The sequence below is a fragment of the Apteryx mantelli genome, chromosome 3 (assembly GCF_036417845.1).
Source record: "Apteryx mantelli isolate bAptMan1 chromosome 3, bAptMan1.hap1, whole genome shotgun sequence".
NCBI lineage: Eukaryota > Metazoa > Chordata > Aves > Apterygiformes > Apterygidae > Apteryx > Apteryx mantelli.
The window spans coordinates 124,038,417-124,055,307 of record NC_089980.1 but is presented as its reverse complement, the minus strand read 5'-3'; the positions used below and the strand labels follow the sequence as shown (position 1 = coordinate 124,055,307).

General features: G+C 37.3%; 1 protein-coding gene across 1 annotated transcript in view; it reads right to left on the bottom strand.

Moving 5' to 3' along the window:
* LPIN1 (lipin 1) overlaps positions 1–16,891 on the bottom strand; it is a 50,735-nt gene that overhangs the window by 15,153 nt on the left and 18,691 nt on the right. The window contains exons 6-14 of the mRNA XM_067294299.1: positions 15,288–15,417; positions 12,156–12,465; positions 10,499–10,592; positions 8,926–9,113; positions 8,437–8,530; positions 6,977–7,046; positions 3,913–4,005; positions 2,426–2,499; positions 196–340 (exon numbers count right to left, since the gene is read on the bottom strand). Of these exons, the coding sequence (XP_067150400.1) occupies positions 196–340; positions 2,426–2,499; positions 3,913–4,005; positions 6,977–7,046; positions 8,437–8,530; positions 8,926–9,113; positions 10,499–10,592; positions 12,156–12,465; positions 15,288–15,417 (1,198 nt within the window). The remainder of the gene's footprint in view (positions 1–195; positions 341–2,425; positions 2,500–3,912; positions 4,006–6,976; positions 7,047–8,436; positions 8,531–8,925; positions 9,114–10,498; positions 10,593–12,155; positions 12,466–15,287; positions 15,418–16,891) is intronic.

The window sequence follows — 16,891 nt, the reverse complement described above, 5'->3', positions numbered from 1 at the left end:
TGAAACCCAACACTTATTGCAAGGTACAACATTCATGCTTAATACTGAAAAGGAAAATTTTTTTGAAAAATGTAATAAAAGACAGGATTAAATTCAATCAGTAAGAACTAATTAAGCCTTGCAAGCCTGAATAATAGCATGGTTCTTGTTGTATTAGAAATGGCATTTCAGGACAAGGAGGTAAAATTAACTCACAAGCTGGTCAGAAGTGAGTCGAAGGGTTTTTTTGTAACTGACTCCAGACAATAATGAAAGATGACTGGAGCTGGTTTGTAATGACTCAAGGTTTTGTTTGGCAGATCTAGGGTCTTCATCACTTGACGAAGATTCATCTTTTATTCTGCAACATTGCGAACACAGAAAATGATGCTATCTCAGTAAGTGCATCTCAGTATCCATTAAAAATGCATTAACAGTGAATCACCAAATAAGTCATTGATTCTTTGCTCCTAAGTACTGTCTCTCAAGAGGTCATTCACAACCTGGCTGCAAATATATCAGTGAAGTGCTGAATTTTCATTCATGCCTGTTCCCCGTTATTCATACTTGGATTCTTCTAGTCATTCAGTTGTCTATATGCTATTTCTCACCACTTTAACTTAATAGATGTAAATTAATATGTCGTTGACTCATAAAAATCTCATAGATGGTAAAAAATACCCGTTAGATACTGTAACTACAAAAAATCACTCAATTCAGATGAAGAAATGGGGTTTTGTCATATTGGCTTTTTTCCATACAATTTAGCAATTAATAAAAAAAAATCCCAACTATGGTGACGGTAATTTTGTTACAGAAAATAACTCCCTCTTCTTCTTCTCTTTCAGTGAACAATTTTTGTGCCCTGGATTATTCTTTTCCAAGATACTTTGCAGGATTACCCTGTTCAGGCTGTGACAATGAAAAGCCATAAACTGGAGTTCCTTCACACTATGTCTTTTTAAATACACAGCAGTATAAAAACATTTTTTTCTGACACATCTCTTTTTTCAGAAAATTTTTAAGGATATTTTTCTTCAGAAGGTATTCCTACAGTAAACAAAACTATCACCTCAGGTGGCAGCTAAAATATCCTTTAAGATCCTACAAATCTCATTTTTAAAACAGTCAGCATTTGGCCTCTTATTTCTACCACAGCTGGATTATGTTTGATGTTAGAAAGTCTTGACCCAATATCAAGACACCACTTCTCATAATTAGCAACATTTAAAACAGCATTTTATTATCCTTTGTAACATCACATCTCAAAAGCGCTACTCAGCATTTCAGTCACCGCACTGTGCTTGTAAGCAATAAATTCTTAACGACAGATTTCTAAGGTCAGTTAAAATTTAAACAAAGAACGCTGATTACAGCATCTAGCCTGCTTTAAATCTAATCCCACTTTAAAGCTTATCTTTAAACAACGATATAAGAAACAACAGACGTAAATGCCATTTGTCATCACTAAAGAGAAAAATCAATCTTTTCGATTCATTCTGTGGATCTCACAAATTCAGAAAACAGAGGCAACTGAGACAACAGCTGGTCTCCTACAGAATAGGGAATCCTCATTCCAGCAAATTCTCCTGGACTGCAACTGCTGACCTCCAGAAAGAATGAGAGCTAATGCAAAAATAGCATTTCTTCTTTCTTTTTGTTTCACTAATAACTTAGCTTCATCAGCATAAAGCATATTTAAATCTGGGTCTTATGGCCCTCTTCAGCTCTAAGTGCAGACAACACAGATGTGGGCTGTCCTTGCAGTAAGATCTGTATGTACAGCAAAGAGGCAAGGCAGGAGAGCTGCCCCTGGCTAACTCATCCCTCCAGAGCTTCTGGGGCCCATCTTGTGGAACCCTCCTAAAGGAGAGTTTCTGGCCATACAGTTTATCTGTTTAGAACACAAGAAGCAGAAGACTTGCAATCCTTGAAAGAAATAATAGGAAACCATGACATTTTCCTACCTACTGCCAATGAAAAAACCCTGGCAAGTCTTAGGCCCCTGAAGTTCTAAGATATGCAGGAACATATAAAGATGTCAGGTCACAAATATGCTTAAATCAGAAATTTTAGCAACTGGGAAGATACAACAACCTGGGGTCATCTATGATGTTCCCTTAGAACTCAGACAGATACAGATAACTTTGGAGAACTGTTCCCATTATTCTTGTTTTCAAGGGGCTGGAATATCTGTTCAATACCGGAGGCTGGAACACTTGTCACAGAACTGCCAACCAAACCATAAGCTGGAAATGCTAGAGCACACTTGCAGGGTCTGCAACCCTGCCAGGGCTAGAGCCTTCTTATCTGCACTCATTTGGTGAAATGAATAGCAAATTGAACATATTTCATTGTTGCGGTGTTCCTTTGTTCAAATGTAGCTTGCTTTCCTTTTGAGACAGTAACTCCTGTTTGCTTCAGGTACAAGTAGTTTTTTGGGTACCTGTTTGCCATCATCTGCGAAGAGCTGTCTCCTGTTAGTCCACTCCCACTCATACCTTGCTCTGGCTTTGTTTCCTGTAAAATACAAGTACGAGATGCCGTGGCTCTCTTGTTGGGCACAGAGCAAGTGTTTAGAAAAAATATTTGAGAATGAAATTCTGTGGTGTACAGAGTTGGTAAAAATCAACAGCATACACAAAAACAGGTGAGATTTTTCTTTCTTTGTTTATAGAAAAGTAAAATTTGTGGTTTTATTAAGAAATAAGGCTGCACAAAGAACTAAAAAGCTGAAAGTATAAAACTCAGAGGAAGAATTAAGATTTGGTTTTGCATGGAAAAGGTACAGAAATACCAGATTTTACATGGCTAGCACTGTTGACATTCTGGGATCAATCCCATAGCTACCTCAGCTCATGCACCTCAAATAGCTAGATTTCACTTGAAAAAGCAAGGTATGATTCTGCAAATTTTTAGAATTACATTCCAAGGAATCACTAAAATATTTAATTCAATAAAACTTTCCAGACTGCTTTTACCTTGAATAGATGCTAAGCTCTGATAAATTTCGTCCCACACAAGAAAGATTTTTAAATACACAATGATTTTGAGAGAAATGAATGACAGCAACACCTTCCCATTGAGCTGCCACAGCTCAACATATAAGCAAATAATTCTACTCAGAAAGAAATTCTAAAAAGTTCAACAAATTGTAAAAATTAAAATTTCATGTTCTGAAGCTCATACCCACAGATAAGTACAATGGTTATTTCATACAAATCTGAAAAGTTCATCTACTGAAACACAGCCATAAAAATGAATTAGAAGTCATTTTCTCCCCTCAAGTTCTAATGCTTCAATACTGTAAATTAATTGGAGAGATTTTATTAGCCAACTTTAAAGATTAAATATGTCTAGACAGGAGATCAATACTTCATATAAAGTTTTGCTTTTTTTCACTGTGCTTTAAAGTTCATCCATGGTTTTAAGGTTGTTACCACAAACTTTTAATGCCCAGAAAAGAAATTCAAAAAGAATGTTAAAACTAATATATACTCATTTTTCCATCTTAGGTTTTGCTGAATTTTACAGCTCACTCTAGTCATAAATATCTATATTTTTCAAATGTCAAAAGAAAGCTGCAGAAAGGTAGGCAATCTGCACAAAGACATCAAATTAGTGGCACAATTCTTCAGTTCTAGGTCCCAGAAACAGATTTAACCCATTAGATAACACTGCTTCAAGTCTCTGTAATGAACAGAAATGTAAAATCAAAACACCGCAGTCAGATGTTTCAGATAAGGGTCTAATCCAAGGCTTTCTGAAGTCAACAGGAGTCAGACTTTGGGTCCTGCTTTATACATCTTTTAACGTGAGTGTCTTCAGTCAGCGAGTATGGAGCTATCCCCAGAAGCAAAGCTCTGAGGGATGAATATGGAGGTATCCAGCATTCCAACTGCACCCAGAAAGAAACTCTGCTTTTAAACTTACCTCTTTAATAGTGCTGTTTCTCCCTCGCCATGAAAACCACCATCTTCCACCTTTTTTGGGCATCTTATCTCTCATTATAGATTCCACAGTGGCCTGTGATAAATGAATGGTAACATAAAAAAAAAAACAAACAGCCCAAAACAAAGGACAACCTAATATATGTAAATAAAAGAAAGTGCCAAGCACACAATTTTAACTCATGATAAATAGAATAAAAGGAAACATACTGTCTGTGGACCATAAATTCTACTAAAGCAAAATCTAATGGTATCCAGAGCTGCCCTGAAGTAACTTAAGCATGAATACTTATGGAATTTTTAAAAAGAAAAAGGAAAAAAAAAGATAAAAATCAAAGAAGAAAAAAAGCATAAACAGGTATTAGTATAATGTCTAGAATGGAGAACCTACAGTCTTTAAGTTGAAGTTGCTTAGTGCAAATCATAAAAAACAAAAATAAAAGGCAGACCACTTTTTTAAAGAGCTCTCATGCAGGACATTTACAAAACTAGCATGCAAGATGGTAACTCTCATTTAAATATAACTATGAACTCTCATTTAAAAATAATGATAAAGTTCATATCTAATCATCAGTTTGGGAAAAGCAAAGAAGTTACCAATTTGTATGAGTTTAGTATGATGGTATGAATTCAACGGGTAGTGTCAGGACTGCTTTTTAGCCCTGGCTACTTTTCATTGGTTATATATACTGGATCTCAGTAGAGAAAATTTTCTTCCAATATTCAAAATGACTGGAGCCTTACGCATTATAACAACGAAAGCTGAATACTTTCACTCAGAAAGCAAACAAAGGATAAATGGGAAATACGACATAAAGGTGGCAATAGCGTTTGGTAAGCCCTAGAATTGCTCAACAGCTGTTTTTATGAGATGATAGCCTTCCAGTATTGAACATTGCTTTCCACTGTGAACCAAGTCACTGTAATAAAACTATGATGTTGATCAGTGATTTAAAAAAGAACTGATTCCAAGATCTGTTAGCAGTTATGAGAGAGTAAGTTGAGTTCAGCTAATGTATGAGACAGTAAAATATATCCTTCTTTCAGGTTTTCCAAAGGTTCCCCTTCAGTATACTATCTAAAGTATATCAGAAAAACAAGAAATGACAGAGGAATAAAGTAGAGCAAATAAGTTTTGAGAAGTTTTTAAATGGAAATATTAAAAAACAGAGAAGCAGCTGGAGCTATTGAGAATGGAATGGAATTGCTGAGAACAATGGCTACAATTTAAGGAGGTTCTCAAACAGATGCACAACTTCAAGCAGACGCCCCATTGACTTTTAATGAGATAATTCACATGCTTACTGTTTAAATATATTTTGCTGAACATAGGTGAATTTTTGCAAAAACTCCAGTTTTAATCACTTCCTAAAACCTATCTTGATAAAGTATCTTAATATTTCAATTCCTTAGTTCCATTGTTGAAGAAACCAAAACTCTAATTAACAAATGAGTAATTAAGAAAACAAGTAGGATGAGTGGTAGCAGAAAGGAGTAATTGCAGCTTCAGAGGTATAGCTCAGCCAAGTAATTTTTTCAATCATATATACTGTTCCAACTATATATACTTGTCTATTCAATTAAAATTGTTCAGTCTAGATAGTTATCAGACTCTAGAATACAACTTAGCTGTAAAAAATGAACACAGTGAATTTCACATTCATAAAAGACTCTTCTTAATTGATGAGCCATTTGGATAGGTTATGAAATGATGAAACCATGGTGCTATTGAAGACATTGCCTTTTCCCTTAACTACAATGGGGCAAATATTACATTCTTATTTTTCTAGTTTATCCACCAAAGACAGATGCCTGAGCCAGATGTTTTGCCTTTTAAGTGTCTAATTAAAAATGCAGTTACCTAGCATTCTCTTTATTGTCATGCGGGACACATCAGGCATCTATCAAGATCTGGATCACTCTGTGGAAGGGCCTGGCAAATGCAAAGTAGGACAACCGTACTCCTGCTGTAGCCAGCTGAATTATTTGGGATGAATCCCACTTTTGATTATTAGTAGAATATTTGCAGTACAACACAAAACATATCTGGTTCTGTGACATCCTTGAAATTCAGGCCAGGTTCACCAGATGTTTGGAACTTCTACAGTCAGTTGACTTTATACCTGGATGCTAAAGTGAAGCTATGCATGCTTGCATATATAGGTATTGTGACACTAAAACAGAAATATCGCAGTGGTAGAGATTCTGGGTTTTGGAAGAATTTTTATCACAGTTTATGGCAACAGTGATGGCATGTGAATTCACTTAAACCCAAAGATGCTATATGTGTGGAAAGCAAAAGTTGAGTGCTGCAAATGGCAAAAGAAAAGTTCAGGTTCCAAGACTTATTAAATCCATAGCTAACTGGATTACAAATTAGTGCCAATGGTGATACCTATTTCTTTATAAACAAATACAGTGGTGTGTATTTCTGTCCTGAGCATCTATGCAGCATCTGGTCACATGGAATAGTACTAAGTTCATCGATGCACTTAATATAAGCCACCATACAGCAGTCACATAGTGATAATTACCTGCCACTACCCACATGGGTTGTTTACAAATGAACAACCTAGAAATAGAAAACTAACAAGTTACAGGCCTCCTTTCTTATCTAGTACTTAGAGTTTATTCACTAAGGTTAAAATTCCTGGCCTCTTATTTTTATTTGATAACATATGATATATACAGGTAAAATGGGAGTCAGTCACCAAGTATTCAGCTACAGCAAACATTAATGTAGGTAAACACAATTTATGCTTACAATCCATACTAATAAAAGAAAAAAGTAGAAGATAAAGGATCAAGTCTTCAAGTATCTGTAATGATTTTAGCCTAGCGAATAAATACTCTTCATAGAACAAATTTAGTCTTGCTTATTTAGCCCTTACTATAAGCCAGATGAATGGTTACACATGGATAGATATTACTGATGTGCAGATTCTTCTGTAAAACAGCCATTTTCCCTGTCTTAGTGAATTATATGCCTTAATGAACTGCTGAATGTCACAGCTCCTACTCTGAGTAACTTTCATGTTCAATCTCACCTTTGGCAAAGGTTTCTGGAATGCCTGCATCGCCAGTAGAAGGGGACCAGCTGTTGTCCAGTTGTAGTATCTAGGCATTCGAGAGAGATGGTTACTGTATTCTGTAATCCCAAGGTCCTAATTCACAACCAAGTATTTACCATCTGGTAGGTTAGAGCCATGAAGCCCCTTTAATCTGAGTCAAACTCAGCAACAGCAGGCCCATCTAATTTCACTGTATCTTTACAAGTATTTATGGCAAATACTTCTCAAGAAATGCAAGAAGAGCTAGGTCCTTAAGTAAAAATGGTATTTGTCATTCATTCTTCCTGTCCTTACTATACCTCACTATCACAGCATGAGCTATGGTTTTTACAAGCTGTTTTCATTGTTTTTTTGCATCAAGGCACTATACAGAAGTTAGAGGCTGGAATCTGTAAGATGTCAAGCTTCTGCTACAATGTGCTGAACACAGCTCAACTCCAGCTACAGACAGTAAAACAAATACATAGTAGTATCGACCACCCACCTAGGGAACCTGAAGCTCCCCAACATCTCACATGACATCCAGGGAATATGACAATGAGATCCTCACTAAGTACTCTTCTCTTCCCAAGACATCAGTAGGCAGATAAATATTACCACCACAGAGGGACCACTGAGAAGGTCAGCTATATACCTCTTGAGTTCTCCTTCTCTAATAGGTAAGACAAGGCCATCACATGCCATCACATATGTGATAAAACTATCACATAAGGATGCACGTGGCATGTCAAATTCATACAAGTGATGTATATGACTAAGGATAGCATAACCTCTAACTGTAGCACGGTGCCATGATCTCTCCTATAGTCTGCAACAACATCCTCTGCATCTGGCATATTGTAAGTTAAAATACCCTCTAAACAGCTGCATCTGGCATACACCATAGTGCTGCACTGTTGCCAGGAACATAAGCATATGAAATAAAGTCTTAGCCTCACAGGGACAGAAGTCTCATACTCAGTGAGTGAGGCTTGACAAGTCTTGAAAAGTGATGTCTCTGTAGAGGCATATAAGCAAGGGGTTCAGCATATACAGACACCCTGATAGGTACAGAATGTTTGTAAGCAGACTGTCATGTCCCTGCAAATATTAATTATTGAGACTGGCTCAAGGCAAACCATAGCAATTCATATTCCATTTCATTTTTACTCTTCCAATTGAGTGTGAACACTATTAGAATTTAATACTAGCTTCTTGAAATTCAAATTGTGTTAGTTAGCTGTCACATCTGAAACTGCTCTTCACTTTCACTTTAGAGAAGCGAATTAGAAGAGGCAGCTGAATTCACTGGAGATTTGACTCTTTCTGGATGAATTTACGGTATGAACATTCAAAACTTACTTCTCAGCTATGGTGAAATTGGTTTAATGCACTCAAGGGCCAAAGAAATATTTTTGTTACAAAAGTAAGGTATGTTTCTCTTGAAATATACTTACTTATTTCCAATTTTAACCACAAGGTTAGGGTCATCGATAATAGCAGGATTGTCCACAAACTGCTGATATGTTACTGCATGTTCTAAGAACTCTTCTGTTGGGGAAAAAATACATCTGTAAAACATGCACCTGTAAATGCTTAGGATGGGCCAATCTAAACCTCTTAGAACATCTCAGACGCTTGGGTTTCATATTCAGGGTCAGTTCTTTATTACTGAGGTGCTGAGATTAGCAGTAATATGGAAGCAACATGTTCAGAGACTCTCAGAAGATCCTGAGGGTTCCTATGTAAGCTGCTGGGTGTCTTCCCTCTTCATAATAGAAGCTAAGTGAAAGTCTGGGGATGGAACTCTGAAATTTCTGATTTCTGAGCTAGTATTATTTTCTCAACAAATTCCAAGGTACAGCCACAGGAGGGCACTGTTTCCTTGGTCACTGAAGCTAAAACGTGGCTGACAGCACATCCCTGTAATTCAGGTCATTCTGTACCTTTGGTTATTTCTTTGTTGTCAGTAAGACCTCCACAGAGAGAAACGGCAATGGAGGGCAAATCTCTAATTCCATCTGAGACGCTTTCGACACCACTGTCAACACCTGAGCTCCCAAAGGACTGAGGGGACTGACTGGCTGACCGCGGCCCGTTGTCAGTTGTATTCTTACTTTGGACATCATCCCCACTGGAAAAGAAAAATCAGGCATTCAGACTTCATGTTTTCATTCCCAAATACTCTCCCTTCAACAAGCAGAGTTTACATCTGACACACACATAGGAAAATGATATACTCTCTAAAAGAAATTAACTTCTTTTTGCCATAAAATTTAAACAGAGTAGAATAGTCCTCATTGTACACTCAAAAATTAGATTGCTTCTAATTCTTTGCCTAAACTAGGCAGGTATGATTGTTTTATTTTTCCTGTCTCGTATAAATAAATGAAGCTACAATAAACTGTACAAACTTAGTAGACTGAGTAGCACCACTATAAGCAGAGTTTATACCAGTAGAATTATTCCCACACAGGAACAAGAATAAAAATAATAGTTTGCTCTCAAACTTGTATTAATTATATAAAATGATAGCTAAACTCACAACAAAGGATATGTATGTTTGTGTGTGTGTGTTTATATTTATAGGCTATATATTATATACATATATAAGTATATATGAAGACTCTACATACGAACTATTAGGATTAAGAAATGTAAAGGCACCTCCCTAAATAATTATACCAGCTTAAAATCTGTGTACCAATAAGATCATTACCAGAATGTGCAGGCTCGTCAAATTCTGCTTTCCATTCCAGATTTATATGAATGCATTTGAGAAAGGAATTGCAATCTAACCTTTTTCTATATATATTACTAATCTTGATGTTTTATTGAAATGCTAATATTACAACAGTTGAGTTTAAGCAAGCAAGAAAGAAAAATAAACTATGCAAACTACTTTAGTTGTTGCTCAATGACTTTTATCAAATGACTAGAGTATGATGTGAAAAGAAGACTATAAATGTTAACAGAAGTTCTAACAAAGATTAAAATAAATTGGAAATTATATGTTTGGGGTGAAATATTTTCATAAATAACTGTATTGCATCTCATCCAAAAATGATCTTCTAGCATTCATATTTATATTTGATCACCTACAGTAGAACAATATTAGAGCAATAATTTCATGCTAATACTATTAACAGTAAACTATGTTCTTCAAGGTAATAAGCAAGGACGTGGGTATATATATATCCCAAGGCCAACTGCTCTCCCAACACATGTGAGTACCACTCACAAACATCAGTGTACATTACATAACAATCCACAATCAATATATAGTATTTAATTGACCAAAACGGAAAATCAGTTTTAAGCACATTTCTTAGACACAAATGCAGAGCTCTCCAAAAGTTCTAATACTCCTGTCTACAGAGTTTTATTTTCCTTCTGTCTTCACCTCAGCTTGTAATTTGGAGAAGAAAAAAAAAGAGGTCTTATCTTGTTGGTAGTTTGGTCTAAATCTGGAAGAAGAGAGCCATTTGAATAGTAAAAATTTTAGCAAAGAACTTATACTTTTTGGGGAAATAAAGCGCAGCAACTTCTGGATCCATGTCAGTGAGGTCATCTAAATAGACACCATCAGCACCAAGATGCCGGCTTCGTTTGTCTGTAAGGGATTGCACAAATAAGCCTATTAATTTCTGAGTAACAAGCCAGAATTGCTATTATTATTTAACTACTTATTTGAAGATCAGGAAAGCAGGCAAGTTATAATAATGCATAAACTGCAATTGGGTAAAACAGTAGGGCCACAAGTTTCAAAACTGGTCACTGATATTCAGTGTTAACACTTTGAATGCACAAAATGAGATAGTAGAGGTCTAATTTTGGAAAATGCTGAAGCCTCACAATTCCAGAGAAAACCGGTGGAAGTTAGAAAACAGTGGTCACTGTAGAAAAACAGCAAAAGGAAAACTTTTTGGAGTATTTGCATAAGCCTGTTATCGCACTAAGGCCATCAGAGCATTTAATCTCCAGAAAATTCATCTTCAATCCCCCTTTCCATAAGGGAAATAACACAATAATACACTATAAACTACAGTCACTGAAAGAATATAACTAGCTTGTTATGGAGACAACTCACTGGTTAGTACATACAACTAATGTGCCACATGAGCCTGTGCAGCATTGCAGCAGACAAGTAAGACAGCAGGGACCTGAAGCCAGCCCTCCTAAGTCTTAGATTATTACCAACACACAGTGTCATCTCTGTCCTGTTGCTGCCAGTATATCCAGAAAAGTAACTGCTCTAAGGCCAGAACCTCATCTGGAATTCATTCAGAAATACCCAAATTATCATTGTCTCAATTTCCAACATGAAACATCAGAAAAGCAATGAGAAAAAGGGTATGTAAAGTAAGCAGAATAACAACGACATGGAACACATGGGGAAATAGCTAAGAAATTTGTTCATATTAGCATGTTTACTGATGAAGAACAACTTCACAAACCAACCATATAAGGCTTAGATAATTACAGAATATTTAGGAATCTAAAACATAACATCTGTGAGTGAATAAATTTCATTTGAAGATTCTAACACTTAGAACAAAATAGTATGCTATAGATCCCAAAATCAGCAAGTAGAAAAGCAGATAAATATATTTCAGTTATATTTCAGAGATACTTGTTATATCTCATAAATTCAAGACAGTATGTGTACCACACAGAACTGAAATTGCTCATGTGAAACAAAACCATCTTATTTTATTTTTTTTAATATATTTTAAGTCTGTTTTTCGTGCAAAAGACATACTACAATTTTGCATTGGAGTACGGAGGTTCCACAAATAACAGCAAGACAGAGCAACTCAGAAATCAGTCAGAGCAGTTGACCTGGTAGATCTACAGTATGCTTGTACCAAAACCTGAAAACTTCGAATTTCTGAAATCAGATGAATCTGGAACAAGTTATGCAGCCTTGCTCATACATACAGAGCTGCCAAATATCCCAGACCAAGGAGAACATTCTATCTTACTACATGACTCTTACGAAGGAAGGGCCTGCTGCACAGCTTAGGTTTGGGTGGTTGTTTCAAAAGCTTATTCTTTTCCACATCTGAAAACATCCTAAGGGCACAGATTAATTTATATGAAAGTGAAGTGATTTATCACTATGAAATCCAAAGGCAAAATCATGTGCATAAAAGTGCAGAATCAACAGCTTTACCTTTCCTTCTGGAAGGGGAATCTGTCTTGCCAACTGGTTGGGCTGAGCAAGCTGCAGCTTGTTTTATTTCTTCATTGGCAGGCAATGGTGGTACAGCTGCTACTGGAGACTGTGTCTCTGGCTTACTTGTCTCAGCTGACAAGGGCTCAGTTTCATCAGCAGTTGCTACATCTGCTTGTCCAAGGGCAGGTAGAGGAGACACAGTGTTAAACTCCTCTATAGGAGCACTCTGGATGACCCGAAAGTGAGTGCTTTCAGAAGGATTTACATCTACCACGCTGGGTTCCTTTGCTTTGAGCAGGGAAGTGGCCTGTGAGGAAAAATAAACGGACTGGTATAAAGAAAAATTCTTAAGAAAATGCAAAGCACTGAATAGTTTAACCTGTTTTATTCATTCCTGTTTCATTTCAAGTTCCATTGGAGTTAAGAGCATTCAGCATTTCCTAATGCACTGGCTAAGGCTCTTAAGATTATTCATTTGCCCATCCATTGAAATCACATTCTCAACATACCTGACTACAGCAGAAAGCCACAACTAGGTGGGCTGGACTCCACAGTGCACAAAAGACCTATCCACTGTGCACCTTGCCTGATTTCAGGATGCCCAATTCACTTGCATCACGAGTCCAGGAAAGATTTGTTCCACAGTGTGTTCTACTGCCTACTCTCACACACACAAACACATATACACACGTACACACATATGCACCCCCCCCACAGCACACCACAGCTCTCTCCCTGTCCTCATTGGGAACACACCACTACTCCCTCCCTGCCCTCCTCCCTTCCTGCCCCAATTGCTAGGTTTTCTTTGGAAGGTAACCCCTATGCACATGAGAAGGAGCGCAGTCTGGAGTCCTTGCACAGTCAGGATGCTCCTGGGGAGTAGCACTGTGGTGTACTGTGGCTCATCTATCACCCAGATTAAGCTTTTAAATCATTTTGTAGGCACAGTTCTAGAGCTTCTCTGAATACGGAACATGAGGTGCTCTTACATGGGGGACCTGTGCTCAGAGCTGCTGCTGTAAGCTTTATGTCATAACAAACAAACTTTTACGAAGAAGATGAACAACATCCCAAGCATAACTCCAAGTTAAGGCGTGATCAGATTAACGCAGAGTAGCTTGGCTAGGGACATAGAAAGTGAGTGTAGAAGGGAAAGCATCCAGGAATAAGATCTGCAGTACACAGCAGGCTGTGTGACAGGGATAAAAATGAAATACCTAAATCTACTAACACAAGACCCTATATCTCAGACTGGGATTGCCAGTTTGAAACTCCTGTCTGGTCCTCTGCACTTAAATCAGTTCTCTGTGTATGGAAAATGGCTCCCCATTTTCTTGTAAAATACTTGAGGAGAAGAATAATGTGGGGTGATGGGACAGCTCATCCTCTGTGTAGTAAAGAAGAGGCCAGAGCTCTCCTGAAGGAAATAAGAAACCTGTATTCCCAACCCTGCTTTAGCCACTGGCTACTAACAGTACATTAATATATAAACAGCACTCAGAGCTGGCAACAGAGTAGTACAGGAGTCTTTCCGAGGAGGATACCCACTTCCCTGGACTGCAAAGTCAGGCTTCTGTCCTTTTATTCTGTTCCTGTCCCTATCACTCCCGCAGAGAAGCCAAGCTTCAACAGAAGGGGCCGAAAGCAGCACCATCCCCACCCGGGTAGTTACAATATGTCATTGGAACTTCATATCTCTCACACTGAGGCAGGTGGACGCCCTACGTCTCTCCTTTCCTGAATGAACACTTGACTCAAAAGCTACCCAAAGGAGCCGGCCAGCACACGACCTGCAGTGTACTCAGCTGCACAGGGCTGCAGCGCTGCATGCAAGACAGTGCTGCTGGCACACTACAGATCCTGCTGTCTAACTGGGCCCCCAGAAAAGCCAAATGGCTTCAGGCAGGAGACAGGCACTGAGCCAGTCCGCTCAGCCAAGAGAGCAGCATGTCTAGGCGTGCAGAGATACAGAACTGCAGGTGCTTCTGGATGCTTATGTACCCAAGCGGCCAATTCTAATTTTTGTGAATCACACTGCTAACACCAAGCACATGATTTCCATCAAAGGTCCTTTACAAATTTCAGTGACTTACCAGAGGACATTGGTTTTGATTTTTTAGGCTATTTAAGTCTGTAATTTTTACAAGACTAGATCTCAGGTACTTTTGAATTTTCTACCATATATCACCTGTCCTAAGAGAATCTGTGGGACACTGGACTTTCCTGCACCTCTTAAGGAGCACTGTTAGTGATCAAAACTATCTATAGTGCAGACTTGCAAAATTAATCTTACAGAAAGATTTTACAGATTTAATCTTTAAATGTACAGGATTAAATAACTTGAATTAATAATTAAAGCCACTACTCTGGGTTGTTTGCCTCCATAGTTGAAAGGATCTGATTTTGAGGAAGTCACTGCCTATTTTCTGAAAATTAAGATACTTTAGCTTTCCAGTTTAATAGTCAAAAAGACAAATAGCCATGATAACTCACTGTGTCTTAAAATTTTGGCTAGAAACTTCACAAGCATTTCAGTCAATGTTCAATACAAATAATACTAAGCACATCTAATTGTTGATAACATGCTTCTTTATTTAGCAGAAATATTTCCCTATGCCAACATTTCCCCAAGCAAACTAAAACTCTAAGCTTTTCATAGGACCTCCATAACATTTTCAATATCTCCCTCTCTTCCTCTGTTCCTGGAAAGTCATGTCCATAATTACACAAGTCTTCACCGACTATATTTTAGAGACCAAAACTTTTAACTGTTGAGGCCATGGTCCTCTCATCTCCCATTAGTACAAGTTTCTCCTCTTTGACACTCATCTCAAGCAACCTACTCCAGAACTAAGTTTCTAAGTTATCTTGGCATCAGCTTCCCCTCACAAATTGCTTCACTCTGTCTTACTTCTTCATTGCAATACATATTAGCTTCTCTTTGTCTTTTCAAGTCTCTCCAGCACTCAGATCCTAACCTTGATGTAATTTTCTTATATAAAATTTTACACTTTTATGTAAAAATGAGACTGATTCCCTTTTCAGCAGTCTGCAATAGAATAAGCACGTTTGCTGCAGTAAAGAACAATTGATGTTGGCAAGAATTAAACAAATTACATTCGATACCTTTGCTGCCTGGGGTAGCTCTCCCCAAGCCCAGTGCATTTGTGGATTATTCTTCAGTCCTCCTCTATCCATAGGTTTACTGACTAATTCTGAATCACTTTTAGGAGTAGGAGGACGTGAACCTGATGGGCTGGAGAAAAACAAACAACAGGAAACAGTACTTTTTACAAAAATATTACAAAAACAGAAGTCCAGAATGTGACATACAGCATTCTTATCTGTATTTCAAAAGTAACTATAATGCACAAAGCACTTTCCAAACTGATATCCACCAATTCAAAGCACTGAAAATCTACATTATACTCAGCCAATTGAGAGGGTGAAAGAGTGATAAACCAGTTTAAACAGTTTGGGATCCTCTTAAACTGTCACTCAGAGATCTCACCATCCACAATTTTTTAACCAGCGCTATAATATAGGCAGGATTTGAGAAGCTGAAAGAGACAGGACAAGAAAATTGTTGACCTGAATATTTCAGGAACATTTTTGTTTTTCTGCATGTGAAAAAGGAATGGAGATGGCACCATCAGCAGTAGATGAACAGATGTCAGTATTGTCATAATGGATGCAAAGTGTAGTAATGATTCACTGGCATCAACAAGCCATTTTGTCCTGATTAGGTGGTAAGTTAGTCTAAGGAATCCAGTTGATTACTTCCTTCTACTGACTTGTTCAGTTCTACCCTTGGATAGATGTTTATATGGAAACCAGCAGCAGCACCGTACACGGAATTTGACTCTTCCCAGTGGAAAATGAATTAACTGTTTGTCTTACTGACTACACTAATACAACATCCTTAATAATTAAATTAGTAAATTATCAATTTGTAGCATCATTTTTATGTGCTGAAAGCAGGAACAAAACCTGTCAAGTCAGCCATTAATAAATGATTCACTGATTTCAAGGTCAAAAGGAACAACTCCAATTATTCATTCTGCCTTTCTGCATAACGCAAGTCATATAATTTCACCCAGAAATCACTGAACAAAACCCATTATTTTTGTTTGAGCCATAGCATGTATTTGGCAGGCTCATGAAAACTGGATTTAAAACTACAAGCAACAAAAGAACACACAGCATTTCTAGATCGAAGGTCCAGAGCTGATTTACCTTTACTGGTGTAAAAAGAAAAAGGCTTCTAGTCTGAAAATGTCTAGTCTGAATTCTTCGTATTTGACTTACTCTTTACCTTCTTCTGGATAAACTGAATACCCAGACCTACTTCACTCTTTCAATGTAAAGCAGTATTGCAGGCCTCACTAGTAAGGAAGTCACTGTGCATAGGCAAATAATTACACTAGTACAAGCAGCTTTTAAAAATCTGTGGCTTGCACATCTGAAACTAGCTACTAAATTATCTACATTATTGATTTTTTTATCCTGTGTTGCAATTAGATATACCTTGAATATGGACAAATATTAAGACTTTTTAGCTAAAGATAATTAAGTTATCTAACTAAACTATTAAGTTTGTAAGGGACACCACTGAGGAAGACCTATTTTTATCCCAAGGATTTCAAATATTTATGAGTCTTTAGGGCATAACTTACCATTTGACAGATGAAAGGATCAAGAAAGAAACTTTTAAAAGGCATTTTCAAGCC